The 21143-nt window shown below is 50.0% G+C and overlaps 1 protein-coding gene across 6 annotated transcripts in view; it reads right to left on the bottom strand.

Moving 5' to 3' along the window:
- The window catches only part of Septin8 (septin 8), a 25407-nt gene extending 4264 nt beyond the window's left edge, over positions 1-21143 (bottom strand). The window contains exons 1-10 of one of the 6 annotated variants that reach the window (XM_027949633.2): positions 20928-21042; positions 10325-10448; positions 8828-9023; positions 8297-8483; positions 7168-7329; positions 6504-6600; positions 6179-6347; positions 5846-5978; positions 5539-5729; positions 766-3635 (exon numbers count right to left, since the gene is read on the bottom strand). In XM_027949633.2, coding sequence (XP_027805434.1) covers positions 3632-3635; positions 5539-5729; positions 5846-5978; positions 6179-6347; positions 6504-6600; positions 7168-7329; positions 8297-8483; positions 8828-9023; positions 10325-10448; positions 20928-20957 — 1293 coding nt within the window. In that variant the 5' untranslated portion in view covers positions 20958-21042 and the 3' untranslated portion in view covers positions 766-3631. The other 5 variants (XM_027949632.2, XM_027949630.2, XM_027949631.2 and 2 more) reach the window with 5 other exon arrangements.

Genomic DNA, 21143 nt, shown 5'->3' with positions numbered 1-21143 from the left:
ACCTCAGTCCCTATTTTCTCATTTTGGTCTTTTCAGGATCTGACTAGGTCCTAGAAAGAAAGCTTCTCAACAAATGGACAACCATGTGCTTGTTATTTTCTCCAAACACAGTTTTCTCTTTCTCAGCCATTTACCTGTATCCGAAGGCTTTCCACTCTACAAAACCTTCCCAGGTCCAGCAGCCCACACTGTCAAACTATATACCCTAACAATGACCACATTTCCAGTCTTCTTACATGAGCCTACTGGAACGCCAAGAGGCGGTTGCAGCTTGGGACTTAGGGGTACAGACAACTAATGTTCCAATCCCAACTCTTCCATTACTTGCTTTGTGACCTTAGGTGCCTCACCTGTGGAATATGGAGAATAATGGTATCTAATTATAGGAAACTGATGAAGATTAGAGGAGTTAATGCATGTAATGCAGTTGAGAGCACACAAATGTTAGTTGTCCCGGGTCAAGGCTCCTTATAAACTCCTTGAGGGAGTTTCAGTCTCATTTCCTTAACCCAGTTGCCCAATAAATATTCATGCCACAGACTTCATTTTCTTTTTCTTGCAATTCTTTCCTCCACCCCGCACCATACAAAAGCCCTTCAGAGATGTCAATAGCAGGATTCACTACTGAAACATAACTTCTGCAGAAGTAACTCTCATGAAGTTCACAGAAAAGACAAGCTGTATCTTAACACCACTGTAGCGTATTAATAGGCTCAGGAAACTTGTTAAATCAAAAATTCTGTCCAAAAAAGACACCATAAAAACTCAAATAAATGCAAAATTTAATGGGAAAAAAAAGTACAAAGTGAACTGAAAGGAACAAAAACAGTCAATGAATGGAGTAAATGAATTAACAAGTGAAGCAGTTTTAGAAAAGCATGTTAACATAACAGACTAGCAAGCCACACTTCCCTCAGGCCTCTTATCTAGTAAACAAAACAAAACAAAACAAAATAAACAAACAAACAAAAAAAAAAAAACCCCGCCAAACAGGGAACCCACACATGGACAAATAAAAACATAAATGCAATCAATCTGAACAATTACAAGCCTCCTATGCTGATGAGGGATACCACACATTCTGGTTTGCCTGGGATGGTTCTGGTTTATGGATGTTGACCTGGCTTAATTATTGACAGCATCCCCTTTCTCTTTCAAAAGTCCTAGTTTGGACAATAAATTTTATGGTGATTCTACCCCAAACCAATAGTTCAGGAGACATAACAGTAAATGCCAACATGATCCTATATGACATCCCTAGTAATACCAACGAATAATAACAAAAAATAAAAAAGAGGGGAAAATCAGATCTGCACATGGAGGCCATATTACATGAGGGGTAGATTAAATAATCATGCATTATGCTCACCTTGTATACCAAGGATTCATTTGGTCTCAGCTAAAGATGACAAAATCCCAAACACAAACAGGAGCAGGAGAGCACAGTAAGACTTGCTAAAGCTGATGACTGTGGGGGCAGCTCAGACCCCAGAAAATGCAAGTCTATCAGGTCTCCCCAGAGATGTTGGGAAGTCTTGGGCCTACGGGCAAGCAACTGGCCACAAGTATGGCTTTCCAGTATGCCTGGGGTGTGGCCAGCAGGTGTGGTGGACGGGTGGCAGAATCTTCCTTTTCCAGAAGCCTCAGGTTGGCCATGAGCCAGGAGTCCTCATTTCTTACATAACCAATGAACCTGTTGGGTCACTGAACCTCATCGTCAGATATATATTAGCTTCAAGAAGATATTTTAAAGGTCATGCTTTGACCCAACTGAATACACTTTCAGATATACAATTACCCCAAGGAGGAGTCGCTCACCATCCACATCTGCCTTAGATCTGCAGTTGACCTTTTCAGATACCCAGAATGAAGTATCCCTTTCCACTCACAACCAGAGGTGGATTAACTGCAAAGCTGATAAGGCTTAATCTTCAGGGTCCCTTCCAAGGCCCTGTGCCTAATTTTTCATTCACATTCTTTTTCTTAAACCAATCGTCCTAAATAGTTCAAGCTTCCAGCTCAGTAAAAAAGTCAGAATCCACCCCTGGTCATAGCATAACACTTGGAGGATTTTCATAACATTTACAGCATAAATAAAACCTGCTCTACTCTTGGCATATGGAGCCCCCCATATGTACAAACTGCCCCTTTCTGGCTGTGGCTCAGTTAGACATACAACAGCTCCCTACCTCCACCTCACTTGGAATGGAACATCATTTTACAAGGGCAGGAGGAATCCCCAACTTGGTCCTGGAAATCAATCAAGCAGGCCAGGGCCAGGTAGAAAGGGGGAAAGAGTGATGGAAGATGGGGGCATGAAAAACTGCCAGCCCAGCAATAAATCAACACAGCTTCCTAAGACTTCTGGTGAGGGAGTGCCTTGAGGAGAGGGCTGGGCTTTCCTCCAGGTGGCACCAGGCTGCACAGTGCTGCAGCAACCTTGAGGCTAGTCTTCCTCTCATCTCCTCATTTTTTCACCAACCAATTTTCCCGGCCATGATTTTTAACATTCATATATCCTGGTGGTGCAAACCATCAGAAGCCAAGAAGAATCAGTGCTGCCCGAACTTTAGAAAATGTTCTGCTGTAGAATGCAGCTGAAGTGGGGAAGGCTCCTTGACTGCTAATTTGTTCTCAAATTGTCCTAAATACACCAGAGACCTTCATTCTGTCCTGTGACTCAGCCAGGAAAAAAGAAACAATGAGTTTGGGGCAATAGCTTTTTCCCCACTGGAAATAACTCATTTGGAACACGCAGGATTGGCTTGAGAGCCTTATTTGAAGTCGAACACTTAACACACACACACATGGAGTTGGTCCCTGGTTACAGCACCTTGGGGGCACAGAGACAATGGCTTTGGGCTGCTGTTCCATTTACATTCACAGTAAAAACGCTGGACGTGGTCTCGTTCATGTTCACTTTCATTCCGTAAAGAAATTCCAAACACTGTCATTACAGGAAGTTTATTACCCCCTCTCCCTTTATATTATAGGGGTACTTTTTTACATAAGAAGGTTTAGAGATATTTTTAGTTTTTAAAAAACCAGGAAGTCTGTGTTACTTATGAAAATAACGGGAGAGGATATTATTTGTCTTTACGCTGGTGCCAAAATAAAAATTTAGAAGTGTTTCAAAGTTATTATTGAAATTAAACTCTAGGTTAGAAAAATTAAACTGAAAGGGAATTGGGCAAATTTTGCAGCATGTATACCAGACCACAGGCCACACCTAGGCACCACGTGAGCTGCCATCTTGACGCTGAACAGTTAGGCCTAGCATCGCCGGCAGGGGCCTTCACTAGAGCGGCACATAACTGCTCCATCAAGGAATAGTGACACTGTAAATGGAAGACCAGCCACTGGCTCTGAAAAAAATAAACCTCATCAGTTTTGGATTCCAGCATTCATGGCTTTTAGGTATTTGCATAGAGAGGGGTGACAGGCCAGGCCCAGGGGCAGCCTGGAGCCAGATTGGGGTAGGGGCAAAGCAAGGCTGTAAACACTGGAGTCTGTACCGGCTCCCAGTCCGTCCTCACACCATGTTATGGGAGAAGGGTCACAAGGTGTAACTCAAGCAACTTAACACATGAAAGTCTAAAGTCCGCTCTTGACATGTAAGTCTGTGCGTGCGTTAACTGAAAAATAAAAATAAAACAAACAAAACAAAAACAGACATATTAAAAGATACACAGACCAAATCAAACAGAAGCAAAAGACAGCAAGATGGACACTGGGAAAGGGCAGTCAGTTTGGCATTTGTGACGGGCAAAGCAGAGAATTCGCTTCAGTTTGTGACGTTCCAGGCTGAGGGTCAAGATCTGATTGGGAAGTAATTTTCGCAAAAACGGATTAAAATCTGAAGAATAAGTACAACCAATCAAAGCTGTTCAACTAAATGGTCATGAAAAATACCCACCCGTAAAATGCACTCCCAACCCACCCTATCCCCTTGACCAGGGCAAGAGGAAAACATGCCCCCAGCCACCCAGCCCACCCACTCCAGCCTCTTTAGGCCAACACGGGAGGAGTTCTCTCTCCCAGGGCCAAACCGACTGAAACTTTCTGGCATATCCAGCAGACAGGAAGAGCCTGTCTTCCAGGCTTCTGCCTGGACAACAATGTACCACGGAGACCAGACACCAGGGACAAGCCCCCACTGAGAGCTCTGCTGGTCCCCTGCAGCCAGTCTGCACCCCACCCCCACTGACCCTCAGGCCTGAACTGGTCCTTGTCTTCAATGTCTGTGGTTTCTCCACAGCATGTTTCCTAGGGGATCATGCCTACTTTTTCTTTAACAAGATGACCTGGGCCAAGCTGTCAGAGAGAAGGGCAAAGTAACTTGGGTGCCAAAGACTTCACCCACCGCCCCCCAGAATGAAGTCCAAGATGGTTAAACTTGCTTATTTCCTGAGGTGGTAAGAAAATAATGGTACCAGATCCAGGCTGGGGAAAGGGAGATGTAAGGACAGATAAGAGCTCCACAGTGTCGCATGGCATGGGACTCTGAATGAAGTAGGGTAGGTGAGGGAGAGCCAGGGCATCTGGACTGAAGTTAAGGGTGTATAAATAGGACATGAAAAATATCAAGGAGAGCTAGGGGTATAACAAAGTGGTAAAGCACTGGCATAATATGTGTGAGGCCCTGGGTTTGATCTCTAATACCTCAAAAAACAAAACAAAAGACAACAAACAAAAAGCCAAGAAGTGACTCAGAATTGCCCCAGTTAGCTGATAAATTGACAGCACTTGTGGATTGGCAAAAATTTGGCATCCTTTTCTCTTCCTTCCCTACTCTATATGAACAGCTCTAACCTCTCCTGGAGGGGCAGCCCAGTTACCTGGCAAAACCAGAGTCCTGCAGAGAGCTGCTATCCTTTCAACCCCACACGCCCTTCAAAACAGCTGAGTAGTAATCACAGTGTCCAGGTCAGTGCTAGCTGGCCTTGAGTCCGGCTGCTCTTGGTTACCATCTGCAGCCAATATGGGTCCCACACCCACCATCTCAGAGGCCGAGGATGGACAGCTATGGCTGTCTAAGCAGAAACCACGGGAAGTTTTGGAATCTGGCTAGAAATGCTGACAGTACTAGGCCTGGTTCCTCTCCTGGCCCCAGAGACTTCCCTAAGACCCCAGCAGCTCCACCCAGGGCTGGGGGGTCAGCCTTCCCCATGTGCAGCAAGCAGGCCCCAGCTGCTGTGGGCGCTGCAGGAAAAGAAACGAGTGAGCAGAAGAGTGAGGGGGAAGGGTGATAAAAAGAAAGGCAGAGCCAGGAAAGGAGAGGGCAAGATCACTATGCAAGAGAGCACAGGCCATGAGAGAGAGATGCAGATTATGGTGCATCGAGAGCACTAGTGCAGAAACAAGAATAAGGTGCAAGAAGAGGTGGCAGAACAAGTGAACATGAGGGAGAACAAGACAAGGATGAAGCAGAGAGAAGGCCAGGTGAGCCAGAGATGAGCAGGAACAGCAGAAGCCAGATCCCAGGGTGAGTGCACAGGGTAGAGAGAAGCCAGTGTAGCGGGGGAGCCCACCACCTACTTCTTCTTGTCCTTGTCCTTCCTCAGGGGCTGCTGTGAGGTGGCATGCAAGGCCTGGGACTGCAGAGCCTCCATGGCAGCCTTCCTGCAGTTGAAGGCACTCGTCTCCTCCTCCAGTTCCCGGCGCTTTTCCTCCACCTTGCGCTTCTCCTCCTGGTGGATCCGCTTCAGGTGCTCAAACTTCTCCTGGAGCTGGGACAGAAGGAGAGGCACTTTGGCATGAAGAGGGAAGGAGCTGGGCCCCCACATCTAGGCCTAGCCAGTGTCCCCTCGCTTTCCTCACCACTGCCCCATCCTGGCACACACACCTCCCTTTCCTTCTCCTTCAACTCCAGCTCGGTCTCCTTCACTTTGTTCACAAACATCTGCCTCATTTCTTCCTCCTTTCTCTGCAGCTCACTCAGGAACTCCTTCCTCTTGGCCTCGTATGTTTCTTGTAGGCTGTGGAGACCCAAAGGAGAGAGACTCAGGGTAGGATTATGGAGAGAACGGGTGGGACAGGGCCAGAGAAGTACAATCAGGGGGACGCTGGGGTGAAGAGGAGGCTGGGCTTCCAATAGCCTCTGCCTGGCTCATAAGACCATGGAGGTTAGAGGCCGGTGCGGCAAGAGTAGCTGTGGCTATGAAGCTCAGGCTGTCACCTGAAGGGCTGGCTGTCACCATCGCTGTCCTGGAAGCCCATTTCCTCCAACTTGCAGCGCCGGTAGAGCTCATAGTGCCGACTGTGGGTCTGCTCACGGAGGTCCTCCATGTTCACCCGGATCAACATCTCCCTTAGCTTCACAAAGTCACAGTGATTCTCGTTCTCCACTGAAAGCAGGGGGCATGTGGGGCATGTGGCAGGCACACAGTTGGACAGGGGAAGGGCAGCATGCAGAAACGTGGTCAGAGTGCCACAGGTGGCAGGACAGGATGGGGACTAAGTTCACATCACCAGATGGGAATGTGCTCTCTCCTCACACTCACCCTGCACCACACCCCAGGGGTACTGCCGTGCTCGGACCAGCTTGTTCCCCACCTTCACCTCCTCGGTGCTGCCCACCACGGCAAAGGGCAGGTGAGCCTAGAAAGGGACCCAAGTATGTGTGAGTGCTGCATTATAGAGGGGGACACACAGACTCTCCCTCACTGCCCCTGGGTCCCAGGGAGGGGTTGCCAGACCTGAACAAAGGCCCTGGGCCCAGATGCTCATTTTCTGGCTCTCTTTGGATAAATGTTCTCTTCCAAACAGGGTAGTGGGCTGAAGCCTCAACCCCCCTCCCTGATGTTACTAACTCTCTAGGGTGTTCTTTTCAGGGCTCCACAAATGGACTTATGGACCTGGTTCCTTTTAAGGTTCCCATACTTTGGCCTCATGTCTGCTCACTCCTATAGGCTTTAAGTTCCTACTCTGAGTAAAAATATTTTAGCACTCAAACCTAGGAGAACTCCAGTGTGGGTCCAATATCCAAGTCCTCTTGTCCCCTGCCCACAGGAAATAGGAATGGCTCGTGCCAAATACTCATCTGCCTGTCCTGGAGAAGCTAATGCTGGAATCCTGGGAAACAAAGGTCTCCTGGGGCTGTCTGAGATTTGTGCTGGCTCCAAGCCCTCTGGCCCCAGAGCCCGGAGACCCTTGAGCATCACTCACATTCATGACTGCATTAATCTCTGCAACAGCCTCATCATCAGTGGGAAATTGGTAGATCTGGACTCCATTGCTGACCAGCTCACCCATGATCTTGATCTTGAACTTGTGGAGCTCACTCTTGGAGATAGTGTCAGCCTTGGCGATGATGGGAATTATATTCACCTGCCAGACCATAGGGGTGTGGGGCACACAGCAAGTTAGTTAGTCTGAGCAATGGTCCCGGACTATGGACAGCTCTAAATAGAGGAACAGGAAGCCAAGAAGATGGAACTATCCCACAGACAGTACCAGCCCAAATCCAGCCATCATAATTGGCTGTGATGCTTCTTACAGTCCTGGTCTCTGAAACAACCATCCAGCCTCCTAGGCATAATAAGCTTTGACCCAGAATGCTCTGAAGGTCATAACCAGAATAGAATCTGACAGAAGCACTGATGGGGAACCAAGCTCCCCACTAAGCAGGTAAGATGACTTTTATATCAGCAGAAGATATGGAAAGATATCAAAATCTCCCAGGACAAGGTTATCATATTTTTCACATTAATTCCTAAGAGGGGGAGGTCACCTGAGAGCTGACAGGTTGACTAGAGTCACAGGCCTTCCAGGATCTCCAACCCTTCCTGACATCCCCATGAAGATGCTCTTACGGTCTCACAGTACCCACTCCTTGTGCATATCCCAATTCTGGGGCTTCACTCTCCTCCCCCTAGAGGGCTCAGGATCCATGTTGTAGAAGAAAGAGGAAGTGAAAGTGGGAAGTAGGAAAACGGAAATGAGAGACAAAATAAGCAGAAAAAAGGCTGAGACAGGAAGGGGAAACAAAGATCCCCTGGGCTCTGCCCCAGGTGGAAGTCATTCTAGAAGGAGGGAATGAGCTAGCAGGGGAACAAAGAATGATTCAGCTGGAAGGGGCTCAGGGCCAGACTCAGGGGATAGGATCCTGAAGAAAGAGCCCAGAGCAAGTGTGGACCCACTGGAGTAGAAGAGACAGTTGCAAAATAAAATATAGAGAGGACAGCGAAGGGAGCTGCGTGCAAGGTCCTTAAGGACCACAGTGGACTGCCCAGCTGCAGCTGCCATATCACACCTTAGTGGATAATGAGAGAGGGAATAAGGAGAGGGCACATACCTTGCTGTCTAGTTTCTTCATGGTGACCAGATCCAAGGACTTCAGGGAGTGCCCAGTGGGTGTGATGAAGTAGAGGCAAACGTGAATCCTCGTGTCATGGTAGTCAAAGAGGGAGCGGCGGATCTTCAGCTCCTCTTGTAAATAGTTTTCAAACTGCGCATCAATGTAGTCGACTATAGGCCTGTAACTACAGACAGCTCCATCACCTGGGAGCCAGGTAGCTAAGCTGCTTGGAGGGCTCAGAGCCTAGCCACGCTATACTCTGGCCCTTCCTTTCCTCCATGGACATAAAAGGCTCTACCCTATCTGGTCCAGGTGGCTGACCCCCTTCCCAAGTAAAAACTGGTCAGTTAATGGCCACAATGCTTCAGAAGTCCCTGAGAGGCCCTGCCTTGGCCTCGCTGGAGTGTGGCAGCTCAGCTACTCAAATAGGGGCAGTTTAAGGTGACATGTGCCCAGGCAGTTTTAGAACTGGGGTTAACATGGGAGGGATGGACGAGGCTAGGTGGGGCTGCCCTTCCCATCTCTTGCCTCTCGTCTTTATTGATCTGATCCCCGAAGCCCACAGCATCCACGATGGTCAGCTTGAGCTGCACGTTGCTTTCTTGGAGGTCATAGGTCTGGGGCCGCAGGTGCACACACTCCTCATGGTGACTGGCTTCCTCAGTCTCGAAGGTTGTGTTGAAAAGGGTGTTCATCAGTGTGGACTTGCCAATCCCCGTCTCTCCTAAGGAGAGGCGACAGGAGGGAGAGAGTGGATGTGGAAAGCTAGAATGGGGACTGTCCCTGGCTAATGGCTAGGCCAGGGATGAAGGGGGAGGCTCAGGCACACTTAGGCCTGATACAAGAGAAAGGGGCAGGCCTCCCACTCCATCCCTCTCTGATCCTATTCCCTAGGAATTATCCCTTTTCTTAGTATAATAATGTGGGGGGGCTGGGATGTGCTAGAGTGCTTGCTTAGTTTGTATGAGGTCCTGGGTTTGATCCCCAGCACCCACAAGAACAAAACAAAAAACAAACCAGAAGGTAAAGAAATAATGTGTGGAAGAAAGCTAAAAGGAAGCTTTGGACATAAGACACAGCTGTGCAGAACATGCAACATTTCCTCATAAAGTGGAGAAGCAGAGTCAGACAGCTGTGAGGTCACCACCAGATGCTGGCTTCAGAGGGACCCAATCACCAAACACATATCCTCCCATGCATGCCATCCCCCTAGGTCCCAGATGATTATAAGGACAGCAGGGTCAGGATCTAAAGCCATCAATGGCTTGTCCCACAAACCCTGAGTCACCTCAATTCTATGTAGTCCTTTAAAAAAAAAAAATACTGGGGATTGAACTCAGGGATACTTAATAAATAAGCCACATCCCCAGCCCTTTTTCATATTTTTTATTTTGAGAACAAGTTGCTTAGGTCCTTACTAAATTGCTGAGGCTGGCTTTGAACTTGTGATCCTCCTGCCTCAGCCTCTGGAGTTGCTGGGATTGCAGGCATGCACTACTGCGCTCAGCCAGCTCTGTGTAGTTTAAATGGGGCTGGGGTGTGTGTGTCTGGTAGAGCACTTTGTGCCCTCCTGGGAGTTCCAGGCCTTGAGGCACATGGTTCCTCCCAGAGCTCCTGTTTAAGGATTGTGTTTGTTCAGGCGTATGCTGGAGATTTTATTACATGATACTGCCATGAAGAGCAGGGTCTGGTTCACCATCGTGTCCTTGACACATAGAAGGAATAAGTGCATTTTTTTAAAAAACAAATGAATGAACAAATGAAACTAAATCTCTGTCTAGACACCCACAGTTTACAAAAGCATTTTCCTGTGCCTAATCCTATTTATTCTTCATGACAACTCTGAGTCAGGCCTTGACTCCAATCCTGTCTCCTTGACTCTGGCAGAGACACCAACCAAATCCTCTTCCTCTGCCTCAGAAGCCCCCACATAGTTTGACAGGTAAGGCAGCAATGCCCCATCTCCTAGAAGGTTCCCATTCATCCTCTGTCCGAGGATGCCCCTGATCTGGCCATGACACTCACCCACACAGAGGATGTTGAAACTGAAGCCCTGAGTGACAGACTTGCTGACCAGCTGGTCAGGGAGGCTGTCGAAGCCCACATGGCCACCCAGGGAAAGGGTCCGGGGCTCTGGATCCGCATTCTGCTGAGAGAAGCAAAGCAAGGCTGTGAGCCCAGGGGGGTAAGGCTGTACTGGAGTGAAACAAGCCCTGCCTCTCTTCCCCCAGTGCTCAGCACACCTTGAGGGCCCCACAGCTACAACTCCACACTAATACTCCCACAAAGGGAGCCCAGCAATACTCGGAGACCCTGAATCGGCTTTGGGAAAGGCAAGGCCCTTTCCCTCTGAGGCTCTGCTCCATGTGGCATGGCCAGGGACACTTGGGTCTCAGGCTCCATCTCTCTTAACATGGGTAGTCCCAAAGCCTATGACTGATACCTCAGAGGGCTCACCTGTCCTCCTGCCTAGGAGGAGACCCCAGATTATCCCTGGATCTTAAATAAAGAGTCCAAGAGTCCAGAGTGCAGAATGTATGTTCCTGTGGCCGGCTCTGAGGAGACAGTGATGCTGCTGCCCGCTCCCAGATCCTCCTTTTCCCAACCCCTCACACTCATGCTCCATTAGAGAGGACTACCCCATCAGTCTGGGCTCATGTTCCTCCACGTCCACCCCCTACTCCTTGTGCACTCAAGTATGTAATGCACACATGGGTCCTGTTAAAGGGGCTGGTAATCATGAAGACAATCCCACCCCTTAGGCTCAGAGAAAGCCTCTTACCTCCTTCTCAGTGATATTCTCTAGAGACCTCCAGGCTCTGGCTCCTGTCATCCTCCCAACCCAATCCAAGCTATGGTTGTTTACACAGAAGATTCTGGATGAGAATGTGGGGCCTGGCTTTAGCAGAAAGATGGACAGCAGGCCCCAAGTGAGCAGGGGTCACAGGAGCTGGCCCATAGCACCACAACAAGAAATCAATCATGAGAATATGAAGCAGAGGGTCAAGGTCAGATTCCCCTTTGTGTAGATGATCTCTCTGGCTTCTCTGGGAATGAAGGCAAAATGCTCAGCCCCACTGAAGGGAAGGCCCCACACAACTCCATGCTGGGCAGAAACATGGAGCTCCTTCCTGAGCTCCTCTGCTCTGACCACCAGCTAAAGACAGGAAAGGGCAATAGGTTCAGAGTCCCACCTTCCCAGAGCTCCCAAGGGGAGGAAGCAGGCCCAGCGGAGGTCAGTACAAGAGCTACTGCTCAGCACCATGGCTGCTCTCATACAAATGTAGATACAGGTAGAGTGGGCAGAGGTATAGAGGACTGGACAGGAGGGCCCTGCTCCTGCTCTGCGGAGGGATCTCCTCTGTACCTGAGTGTCTGACTCTGCAACAACAGCCTGTTGCCTCTGCCCCTCGCAGCAGTCTTTCCTCACAACCAGAGCCATCTGGCACTCAAACCCAACTTCCTTCCCCATTTACGCCCACCTCCCCATGGCAGCCCTGCACCACTGGTTCCTAAGTATGTCTCTTGACAGGCTATACCCCACTTGGCCTCTTTGGGCAGTGTACTATGCCCTCTGAAATAAGTCCAGGTTACCCCCTAAACTTGTTTTCTCCAGTGACTCTCTCTTCGTGGAGCCTCTTTTCTTACAGCTGAAACTTCCTCCCCCGGCTAACCCCAGGGCATCATGGTCCAAGCTCCCCACTAAGCCCAGGCTCCTTTAGGGCTGGAAACATAACCTGACAAAGAGTCCCCAGGCAGCATCTACATCAAGAACAGTGCATGGAGCCTCAGACGTGGCTGCCAGGAACAACCCCCTTGGTGTGGCATTCCAGGCCTTCTTCACAGGCTCAGCTTCCGCCCCACTGGTTACTTCTCAATTCACTTTATAAGCTCTGCCCTTCCCTAGGCTCCAGAGCTCTAGCTTTTCCCTGGTGCTGCTGTCGCCTGGCCTGCACTGTTATTTATCCTTTTATGCATCTTGGTTCTCCACCTATTCCATAAGCTTCCGGAAGTTGGCTGCAGGTTGGGGGAGATCATGTTTCCCATTCTTCTCACCAGCATGCTCAGTGCTAGACAACACTACCCATTTATTACTTAACTCTATGGGCATCTGCCCACCTGACAGAGGGCTTCATTATTTGGTCTATTTTCCCCTTGCTCTTGGCAGTTTGAGGATCAAATGGAGGACAGAACAGTCAGTCTGGAGCTTTCTTCTTTTTGGGTGAGACAGAAAATCTCTAAAATTTAAGGCGTGCTGTGCTTGCAGAGAAGGCTATGTGTTTATTCATCCTCCTGTTCCAAGGGTGACACAATCAGGATGCAATCCAACATCCTGTAGTCTGCCGCCAAAACCCACCAAGTCAGCTGTGTCTGGAAACCACACACACACACACACACACACACACACTCGACAGCAGAATACTTGCAGAGAAATAGAGACCATCCTGTGCCTCAGATCCCCACCCCCACCCGGCATACAGTTCCAGGTTTCAGAGGCTTAGAGGAGCACTGGGAGACTCACATAAGCCCACCTACCCAGGCTCCTGCCTGCCTGCCCTTCACTCATTCAGCTCAGCTCTCTCTGTGGAAGTGTGTGGAGGATGGAGGTCGTTATCCCCCAGTTGTTGCACAGTCTTCATATCACCAAGGTCACACACCTGGGACAATTGCTGCCAGAGAGCTTCAGGGTCAGTGGGGGTATTTAGTTTATGGAGCACATGCACATACATGGCCCTAATAGAAATAGTGTTCTTCCCTGGTCTCGGGAGGCTGATGTGATCTCTCAATTTTATCAATGGTGGTGCTCACTGATGCCAGCCTCCCTGATCATATATTTGACATCAACAACATGTGATCCAAGATACATGGCTGGCTCCGAGGTGCTCACCACAGGTGTCCACTAATCTGAGCAGGGTCACAGCCTATAAGAAGCCAGCAGCCCCCAAGGCATCTCCTGCAAGTCTCAGAAATAAAATTGGGTCTCCCATTGGCTACCAGCCTTGCCATTTGGTGGGAATCGCTCAGCATGATTCCATGATTGGCTCAGACACAGGCAGGTGACCCATGGAGCCTTTATAGCCATCTCAAGATGGCTATAAAGAGCCAATGTCTGCCCTACTTCTGGGCCTTCCCCTTTACCCCTGGCTGTATATGCCCTTAATTGCTTAAGCCAGTTGGGTGAAGTACTCTAATACTTGCAACTGAAAATACCTTGACTGCTGCTGTGAAATTCTGGATGCACAGGAATGGGGAGGTGGCGGTGAGCAGAGAGACCTCAGAGTGGAAAGATGTAGGAGGTCAAGTGTCACAGAGTTCACAACCACAGGAAGGAATGGGTATCAAAGATGACACCAGCACCACACTGAGGACCACTATGGGTGAACTTGACCAAGTGTGTTACACGATCTCTCCCTTAGTCTATGCAGCAGGCATCACTTTACCAGTGAAGGAAACTGAGGCACATGATGTGGGAACTAATCAGGGCACAGCAGGGATGTGAGAGTAAACCAAGCCCTTGCCCCTAACCATGCTGGTACATCAGTGTCACTCATCGCATACCTACTGGACACACCTGCTGTGTGCCAGGCACTGGGATGGCTGGCAATGAAAAGAGGGCACCAGATCCTTTGCCTTCAAAAGACTCATTCTAAACTCAAGTGCTTAGAGGCCAGACAGGTAATGTAAATGTATGAAGAGAAGCAATACAGTAATAATGATGATAAGAACAAGCTAACATTCATCGGGCACTTGCTGTTAATGGCTCTGATTTAATATCATTTAATTCACATATCGGTCCTGTGAGATTGGCCGTAACATAGTTTGCACTGAACAGATGAGACCACTGAGGCAACGCTAGCTTAAATAATTTGCACACAAACATGCTGCTCAGGAGGGTGAGGCCAGGCTCTCAATGGAGACAGCATGATGGAGAAACGCACACAGCTGGCTGCATGGCAACCCTGCATGCTGGAGGAAAGATGCCACTGACATGGCCAAGTGTGGGATCCCCCAGGGAGACTAAGAATATTGGGGAGCTGCAGAGCCCATGTGTACACATGGCCTTTGGTGGTCACAGTTCCATGACTCCAGCCAACTGTGGGAATGCAAATCTAGTGTTGCCAAACCTTATTTTTCAAGAGAATTCAGAAATCTAGATCTTTGCGTGAAATCCTCTAAATTTTAAAGGTTGGCAACAAATACAATCTGAGAATCCTGGGAGGGCCCAACACGACATATCAGGGGCCTGGTCTAGACCAAAGGCCTGACGGTCTGCAACCTGGCCTAGAAGGAGAATGAGCTGGAGCTACGATGCACCTGCCTCTGTTCTCAAGCGTGGAGACTGACAGGACACTGTTCCACAGGGAGGAGCCTGGGTGAATGGTCAACTTGGACCCTGGAGAAAGGCAGACCCTGCTGCCTCTGGACCTTTCCACATGCCCAGTGACTTGGGGTGTCATTCAGGGACCTCTTAATGTCTTCAAAGCCCAGGACAGTGAGAGTTGGCAGCTTGGGGCTCTACACATACAATGAGAAACTCTATGGGGACATTATCTCCTCTCTAATCACTAACAAGCTTTTGGCTCCTGAGCCAAGCCCCTGGCTTCTGTGTCATCATTTCTTTGGCATATCAAAGACAAACAACCAAAATAATAACTACTCAGTCGGCTGTGTTCCTCCATGCCTGGCCATCCAAAACAAAGTGGAGAACTGTATTTTGTTATGCAGGCCAGCGGATAACTAGGACGTCCTATTCCTGATCAGGAAGTGTTCTCTGAGTCTCCTGGATCAACCCTAACTTAACTGCCAGCCAAAAGGAGCTGCCCACTTTACCAAGAAGCAAGATGGGATTTAGGGGAGAAACTACAGTTTGTGGCTTAGCCACACACAAATAATAGCCTTTTATCCAGATTTAAAAAAAAAGAAAGAAAAAAAACCAGAAATCTGATCAATGTCCAAACCAACACAGCCAGGAAAGCTGTGGGTAAATAAAGACCCCCCAAACCAGGGTGGAAATAGAGGGGATACCCTACACAGTGGCATGTGGCCTTCCACAGAGTTCTTTATGCCTTGGGCTTGGGACACTTGTCTTCACCTGAGTTCTCATGCCTAGCATCCACTGGCCTGTGCACCCTGCCAGACAGAAAGGAGGCCTTCACCTCAGGAGAGCTCCAGCCCTGGGAGAGGCCCTGTTAGGAACCAGGAGTCACTGCACCACTGGGGGCCTTCTCTACCAGTGTTCCTGGCCCAAACCATCCTACACCAGTTCCAGCTACTTCTAGGAGATAGGGCCTTAAATAGCCAGAGCAGAGGCCTCTGGCTGGAACTCGGGGTCTGGTAATAAGCACAACTGTCCTTGAGCCCAAGAGGAATCTTAGGAATTTTCCCAGGAAAGGCTTAGGCTCTGGTCCCAGGATTCCACAATAAGCCTCTAAAGCCCAGGTCAGAGGTTACGGGAAATAACCAAAAGGACTACATGTGGAGGGGGGCGGGGTGTGTGTGGAGATGCTGCTACCCTGGGCAGAGAGGGAAGAATAGAGGCAGGACATACCTGTCCCAAATCAACAGGACACTTAGGAACCAAAGTGTCTCTCTCCTACACCACAGAAAACCAGAGAAGACTCAAACAGGGATCAACCTTCCTAGCATCACAGTGGTGGCAGATGGGATAATAACAGGGATATAGGAGCTGGACCACCAGTCACTCCACAAACCAGCTGTTCCCCCCCTACCCCATTCTCAGAAGACAAGGAACTCTGGAGCAAAACTATCTGCGGGAGTCTAAGACCATCCCTCCACTGATACTAGTACTCTGTCTTCTCTGCTTCCCTGTCTCCAGAAGGTACGTTCTCCTGCTTCCTGCACATCAGTCAGGTGGCAGCTTATTAATTGGGAATGATTTGATTTCCTATCAAAATCAGGTTTCCAGGAACCAAGGGCATACTTGCTGATTCCTGGGCCCATACCTGTCACCTTCAGTGCCCAGGCCTAGGACACAGCCCCATTCTTGGGCTTCGATGTGCTAAGAGGTTGTCTGTCCTACAGCTGTGCAGATGGGAAAGGCTCTCTGGGCTACAGAAAGCACTGAAACCCAGGTGTTCCTATTTATTCACTTGGCTCAGGGCAGATGTCACTTACAACAGGGAAAGTCATGAGGGGTCTGACAATGCTGGAAGGAGGGGGCAGTCTTTGCTCCACAGAAAATGAGACCCTAGACATGGAAGGTGGAACATGGGTAGCAAAGGTGCCTCTTCTTTCCTCTCAGGACAGATGCCAGTGCTGGCAAAGAACAGAGGAATTCATGAGCACCAACATGGAGAACGGAAGTGTGGGTGGCACTGCTACATGTCTCTGATGCTTGTTCATTCACCCCAGCACCAGGCAGAGGGTCAGGCTTGTGATCAACCCCATAGCCAGGTCTGGGGAGTACACTTAGGTCCATAACCACTGCTCCTCCTGAACTTCCCTGGTGGCCCAGAAGGTCCCTCAGAGAACAGCCAACTGCCACAATCAGAAATGGACCCTTACTCCCTCTTCTCCTTGTTCTAACCCTGTTAAGTCTCTAAGGTGGGGCTAAGAAGCACCTAAAAGCTATGTTCTGAGTATGAGAACATCTAACTTGTCCCAAGACCTTCAGGGCAATTGCAATCACTGCCAAGATGCCCCCTGCCCTGTCTTCCAATGCCTCTGCCCAACCACGGTTCCTCAAGAGCCATGCGGGTGACAGCTCCTAAGGCACCCAGTCAAGAGCACCCAGCTCTACTATGAAGGCATTCTGACCTTGAGAAGCATCCTTTCACCAGGCAGAGGTGTCTCCCTCCTGCCTGCATAGCTCCACATCCTGTTGTCTGGCAAAGCTTGTGCCTTGGGGGCTATGTCTGGGAATCCCCAGACCCAAGAAGCAGCACAGAGGTAGGAAGACAGGAACGCATGGAGACCAGCTGTCCCTTAGGTCCTTTGCTCTGTCATCCTACAGCTGCTCGCCTTGCCTCAGGGTAGCTGGACTGGAGTCACAGGGACACTTGTAGTAGTCACTGCATTAAATATGCTCCTCCACCTGGTCAATCCTAGAACTCAAAACACAGAGGGCTGCCCTCTTGGTCATCTCAAGGGGTCCTTAGTTGCTAGTCTGGGCTTTGAGCCCTCTCTTCACTGGCCAATGACCAAAGTTGGCTTCCTCACCTATTAGTATCAAAAAGATGATGGACACAAAGCATCCAGTGCTGTCCCTGTCTCCAGTTTCAGACACAGGTCCAATCCTTGGGTGCTCAGCTTCCATCCATTCTCCTTGGCACTGAGATCAGTCTCTTCTCACCACCCTCTCTGTTCTTACCCTGGTCAGTCCCTTATGGAGTGCACCCTTGAACTGTCACTGCCTCCCCGACCAGCCTCACAGCCCTCAACCATTCCAACCAAGATCCCACACAGACCCTCCTAGGGCAGGCACCATAGCATGGCATGATGCAATGAGAGAGAAGGGCAGGGCAGACCCACTGCTGGGGAAGACCCACTACAAAGAGCTGCGGCTTTGCCCAGGGTGCTCACATGTGACCCCTCAAAGTCATCAGGCATTGATGGTTGCAGAGACATCTCTTGCTCAACTCTCATTTCTCCCTCAGAAAGGGAGGTCAATGGCCATGTTTACAGGACAGGGAGATACAACACTGTGACAGAGGCCTTGAAACACCACCTGGGTGAGAGGGCTGCTTCCCACATCCCTGCTTCAGGGAAGAAGAGGCACTCTCAGATAGTCTGCTTCTTGGGGAAGTGTCAAGATTACAGGGGTGACAACGGAAGCAACAGATGGTGCTGGGGATAAAGCCGAGATGGGGGGGTGGGGTGACTGGCTGGGAAGAATGCCAAGCATGAGGCTGCCTCACGTTTCTTCCTCCCCCCTCACATCTCACTTTCCCCAGGCCTGATAAGGTCCCTCACCATGGAGTCTGAATCTTGCATCATGAGGTTCTGATAGGATTAAACAGGAACTGGCCCTCAGGGCAGGAAGAGGTTAGCTTCAGAGTCAGGGACCAGTAAGGAAAAGAGACCAAGCAAGAGTGGACAGGAGTCTGACGCACAAGGAGAAAGAGGCAACAGAAACTCCTGAGGTGTTTCCTGCCCCCGACATGCACATACTTCAGGCATCAACCCAAACCCCATGGTTGATCTAGAGCTGAGCAGGGCCCAGTCAAGGGTAAAGGCTGCTGAGGATGTGGGACACACAATCCTGCTACATCTTGATCTCAAAGGAACCCAGCACATCTTGATCTCAAAGCACAATTCTGTATGCTCTTCTGAGCTCCAGGTCAAGACAGTGCCCAAGCCCTTCAGGGCTGTTCTAACCACTGTGCTAACCAGAGGGGCAGTGCAGACCTACCATAGCTACATCCAGACCCTGGAGCTGGTAAGACACCTGAGACATCTCCAAACACACCAAGACTACAATTAACCTTCCACAAACTCTTTGACAAGTCAGTGTGGTGGTGCCCAATTTGCAGCAGGATAAGGAAAAAGCAAGATAAGAGATTATTTTCCTGGAATGACAAGACATGAGGGGGAGAATGGAGTCCAGGCTCCAAAATTCAGGCCAAACTCCACCCAAGATCTCCACCTAAATTCAACCCTGTCCAAGTCTTCCCAAGAAGCTGATGACCCAGAGCAGAGGGTGTGGTAAGCAGCCATCCCTCCAGTTCAACCTGGCACAGTACTTAGGCTCCATGCTCTTAGCTCACAGTGCACTCTCAGTGCCTCGTGCACTGAGAGATAATAACACCCAAGCTTCTCACAGGAATGGTCCAAGAGCAAACATAAAGAGGCCCTTCCAGATCACTGCTGTGTAGGCAGGCCTCTCAGTTGATCCTCTAAGAACTATCTGGACAAACATCAATGGAAGGAAGCCCTTCTAGAAAGTGCAACATGGGGCAAACATGTTCTCTGCTGCCTTCTCACACACAGAGGATCAGTCTTTATGTCCACATAAATAGTAAGTATCATGTGTCATTTATTGTGTCCTTACCATGTACCCAACACTGCTCAAGTTCTTCATCTGAATTCTCTCACTGAATCCTCACAATAACCCAATAAGAAATAATGTCTTTTATCCTTTTATACAGCTAAGATCAACAAGGGGTTAATAACTTGCTCAAGGTCAGATGACCAACACATAGCATATAAGATTCAAATCAGGCCGTCTGATTCTGGTTACCCTACATACCACTCCCACCTACAAGATCAACTGCTAGAGCAACCTCTAGCAACAGACAAGAACCAGACATAACTTTCTGGTCAGCTGGGCACAGAAAATGCACACAGACACGTACAAGTACACATTGGTCTCAGCCTCCAGCGGGTCTATCAGGATTCAGGAACTGCCTTCCTCCAGTATATAAATTCCAATTCACTACACAGGGGTGAAGTGGATTTCAGATTCACCCAGCCTCTGAATCTTAGTTAAATTTACTTAACTGATACATGCCTCCCCCCCACCAAGGGAAATAAAACACCCAGTCTATACATTATGAAACCATGAGCTCCTGCTTAGTTATGCATATTTCCAAAGTAGACCAACAAATGTATTTTCAGATTAAAGGGGAAATTTACATATATAAATTCAGATGACAGTATTTATAGCATTAATTACATAAGTCCTGGCTCCCTTATTTAGCCCCAGAACCAATTCGTTATCGGTCACATAGTCAGAATTCCCCCCGGCCCTCCCCTCCCTCCCTTTCCTCTCATCTCCCTCCTCCCGTTCCAGCCGACCAGGGCCTCACTTGCTGGCCAAGAGGACACAGCTCCCTTCACTGTCACAGCCTAGCCTCTCAGACACACCCAGATCCAGCCTTAGACACCAAGGGACGTACAGACACAACCCCCAAGGGCCTCCCTCCCCCGGATGAATTATAAAAACCTTTAGGAAGTTGACTCTGGCCTGACTCAGGTCCAGAGAGACCCCTGCAGGGACCACCAAAAATGTTAGCCCAAGAGAAGGCAGACCCAGACTGAGCCCAAACACCCAATGGGCTGAATCTGGAATCACTCCCATTCCAGGGGAATGGCTGCCGCAGACCCGACCACTGAGGCCTGACCTGTCGGGGTCGCATCCAGGATCCCGACGCGGGGAGGAAAGTGGAGGGGAGAAGAGGAAGAAAAGTGGGCGCAGGGTCTTCAGGATCCAAGTGTGCAACTACCCTGAGCGCTTTGGGGGGACTCCCTGGATCCTTAGGGCTTCATCCCCACCGTTTGTGTCCATCCAACAGCACCTGCGCGGCTAGGAATCTTTCCCAGTTGTGCAGAAAGAAAAACCCTGGGAGATGGGGGTAGAGAGTACCCCGGATCCTTTCCTCTGGCCTCCGGGATCCAGGTCTATCTTCACACCTGCCCAGAGCCAGGCGGGTCTTTGCTTCTTCCCAAGAAGGGGGTTTGCCTCGCCAGCCACCGGGCGAATCGCCCCCGCCCGACTCCCCGAGACCCCGGGCTAGCGCGGCCGAGAGCCGGCTCCAGTGTTCCCGAGCCCGCTGGGCGTCGAGGCCCGGCCGCGCGGCGCTGACAGCCCGCCTAGCGCCCCCCGGCCAGCTGCAGGGCGGCCCCCTTCAGCGCCTCCCGCGCGCGCCGCTGCCACCAGGGCCCTCACCGAGAAGCGTTCCAGGTCAGTGGCAGCCATGGTGAGCTCCGCACCGGGCGGGCGGGCTGCAGAGAGCGCCGGGGCCGCGAAGGGGACAAGCCGGCTGCGGGACGCGCTCCGCCCGGGCGGCTGCGGCTGAATGGATCCAATATGGCCACTTCCTGGAAACTCCCCTTGGCGGCGGCGGCGGGAGAAGCTGCGGAGCCGCCCCCGCCCCCGCCCGCG

Source organism: Marmota flaviventris, chromosome 5 (assembly GCF_047511675.1).
Source record: "Marmota flaviventris isolate mMarFla1 chromosome 5, mMarFla1.hap1, whole genome shotgun sequence".
In the NCBI taxonomy this organism is placed as follows: Eukaryota; Metazoa; Chordata; class Mammalia; order Rodentia; family Sciuridae; genus Marmota; species Marmota flaviventris.
This window is presented reverse-complemented; position numbering and strand designations above follow the sequence as displayed.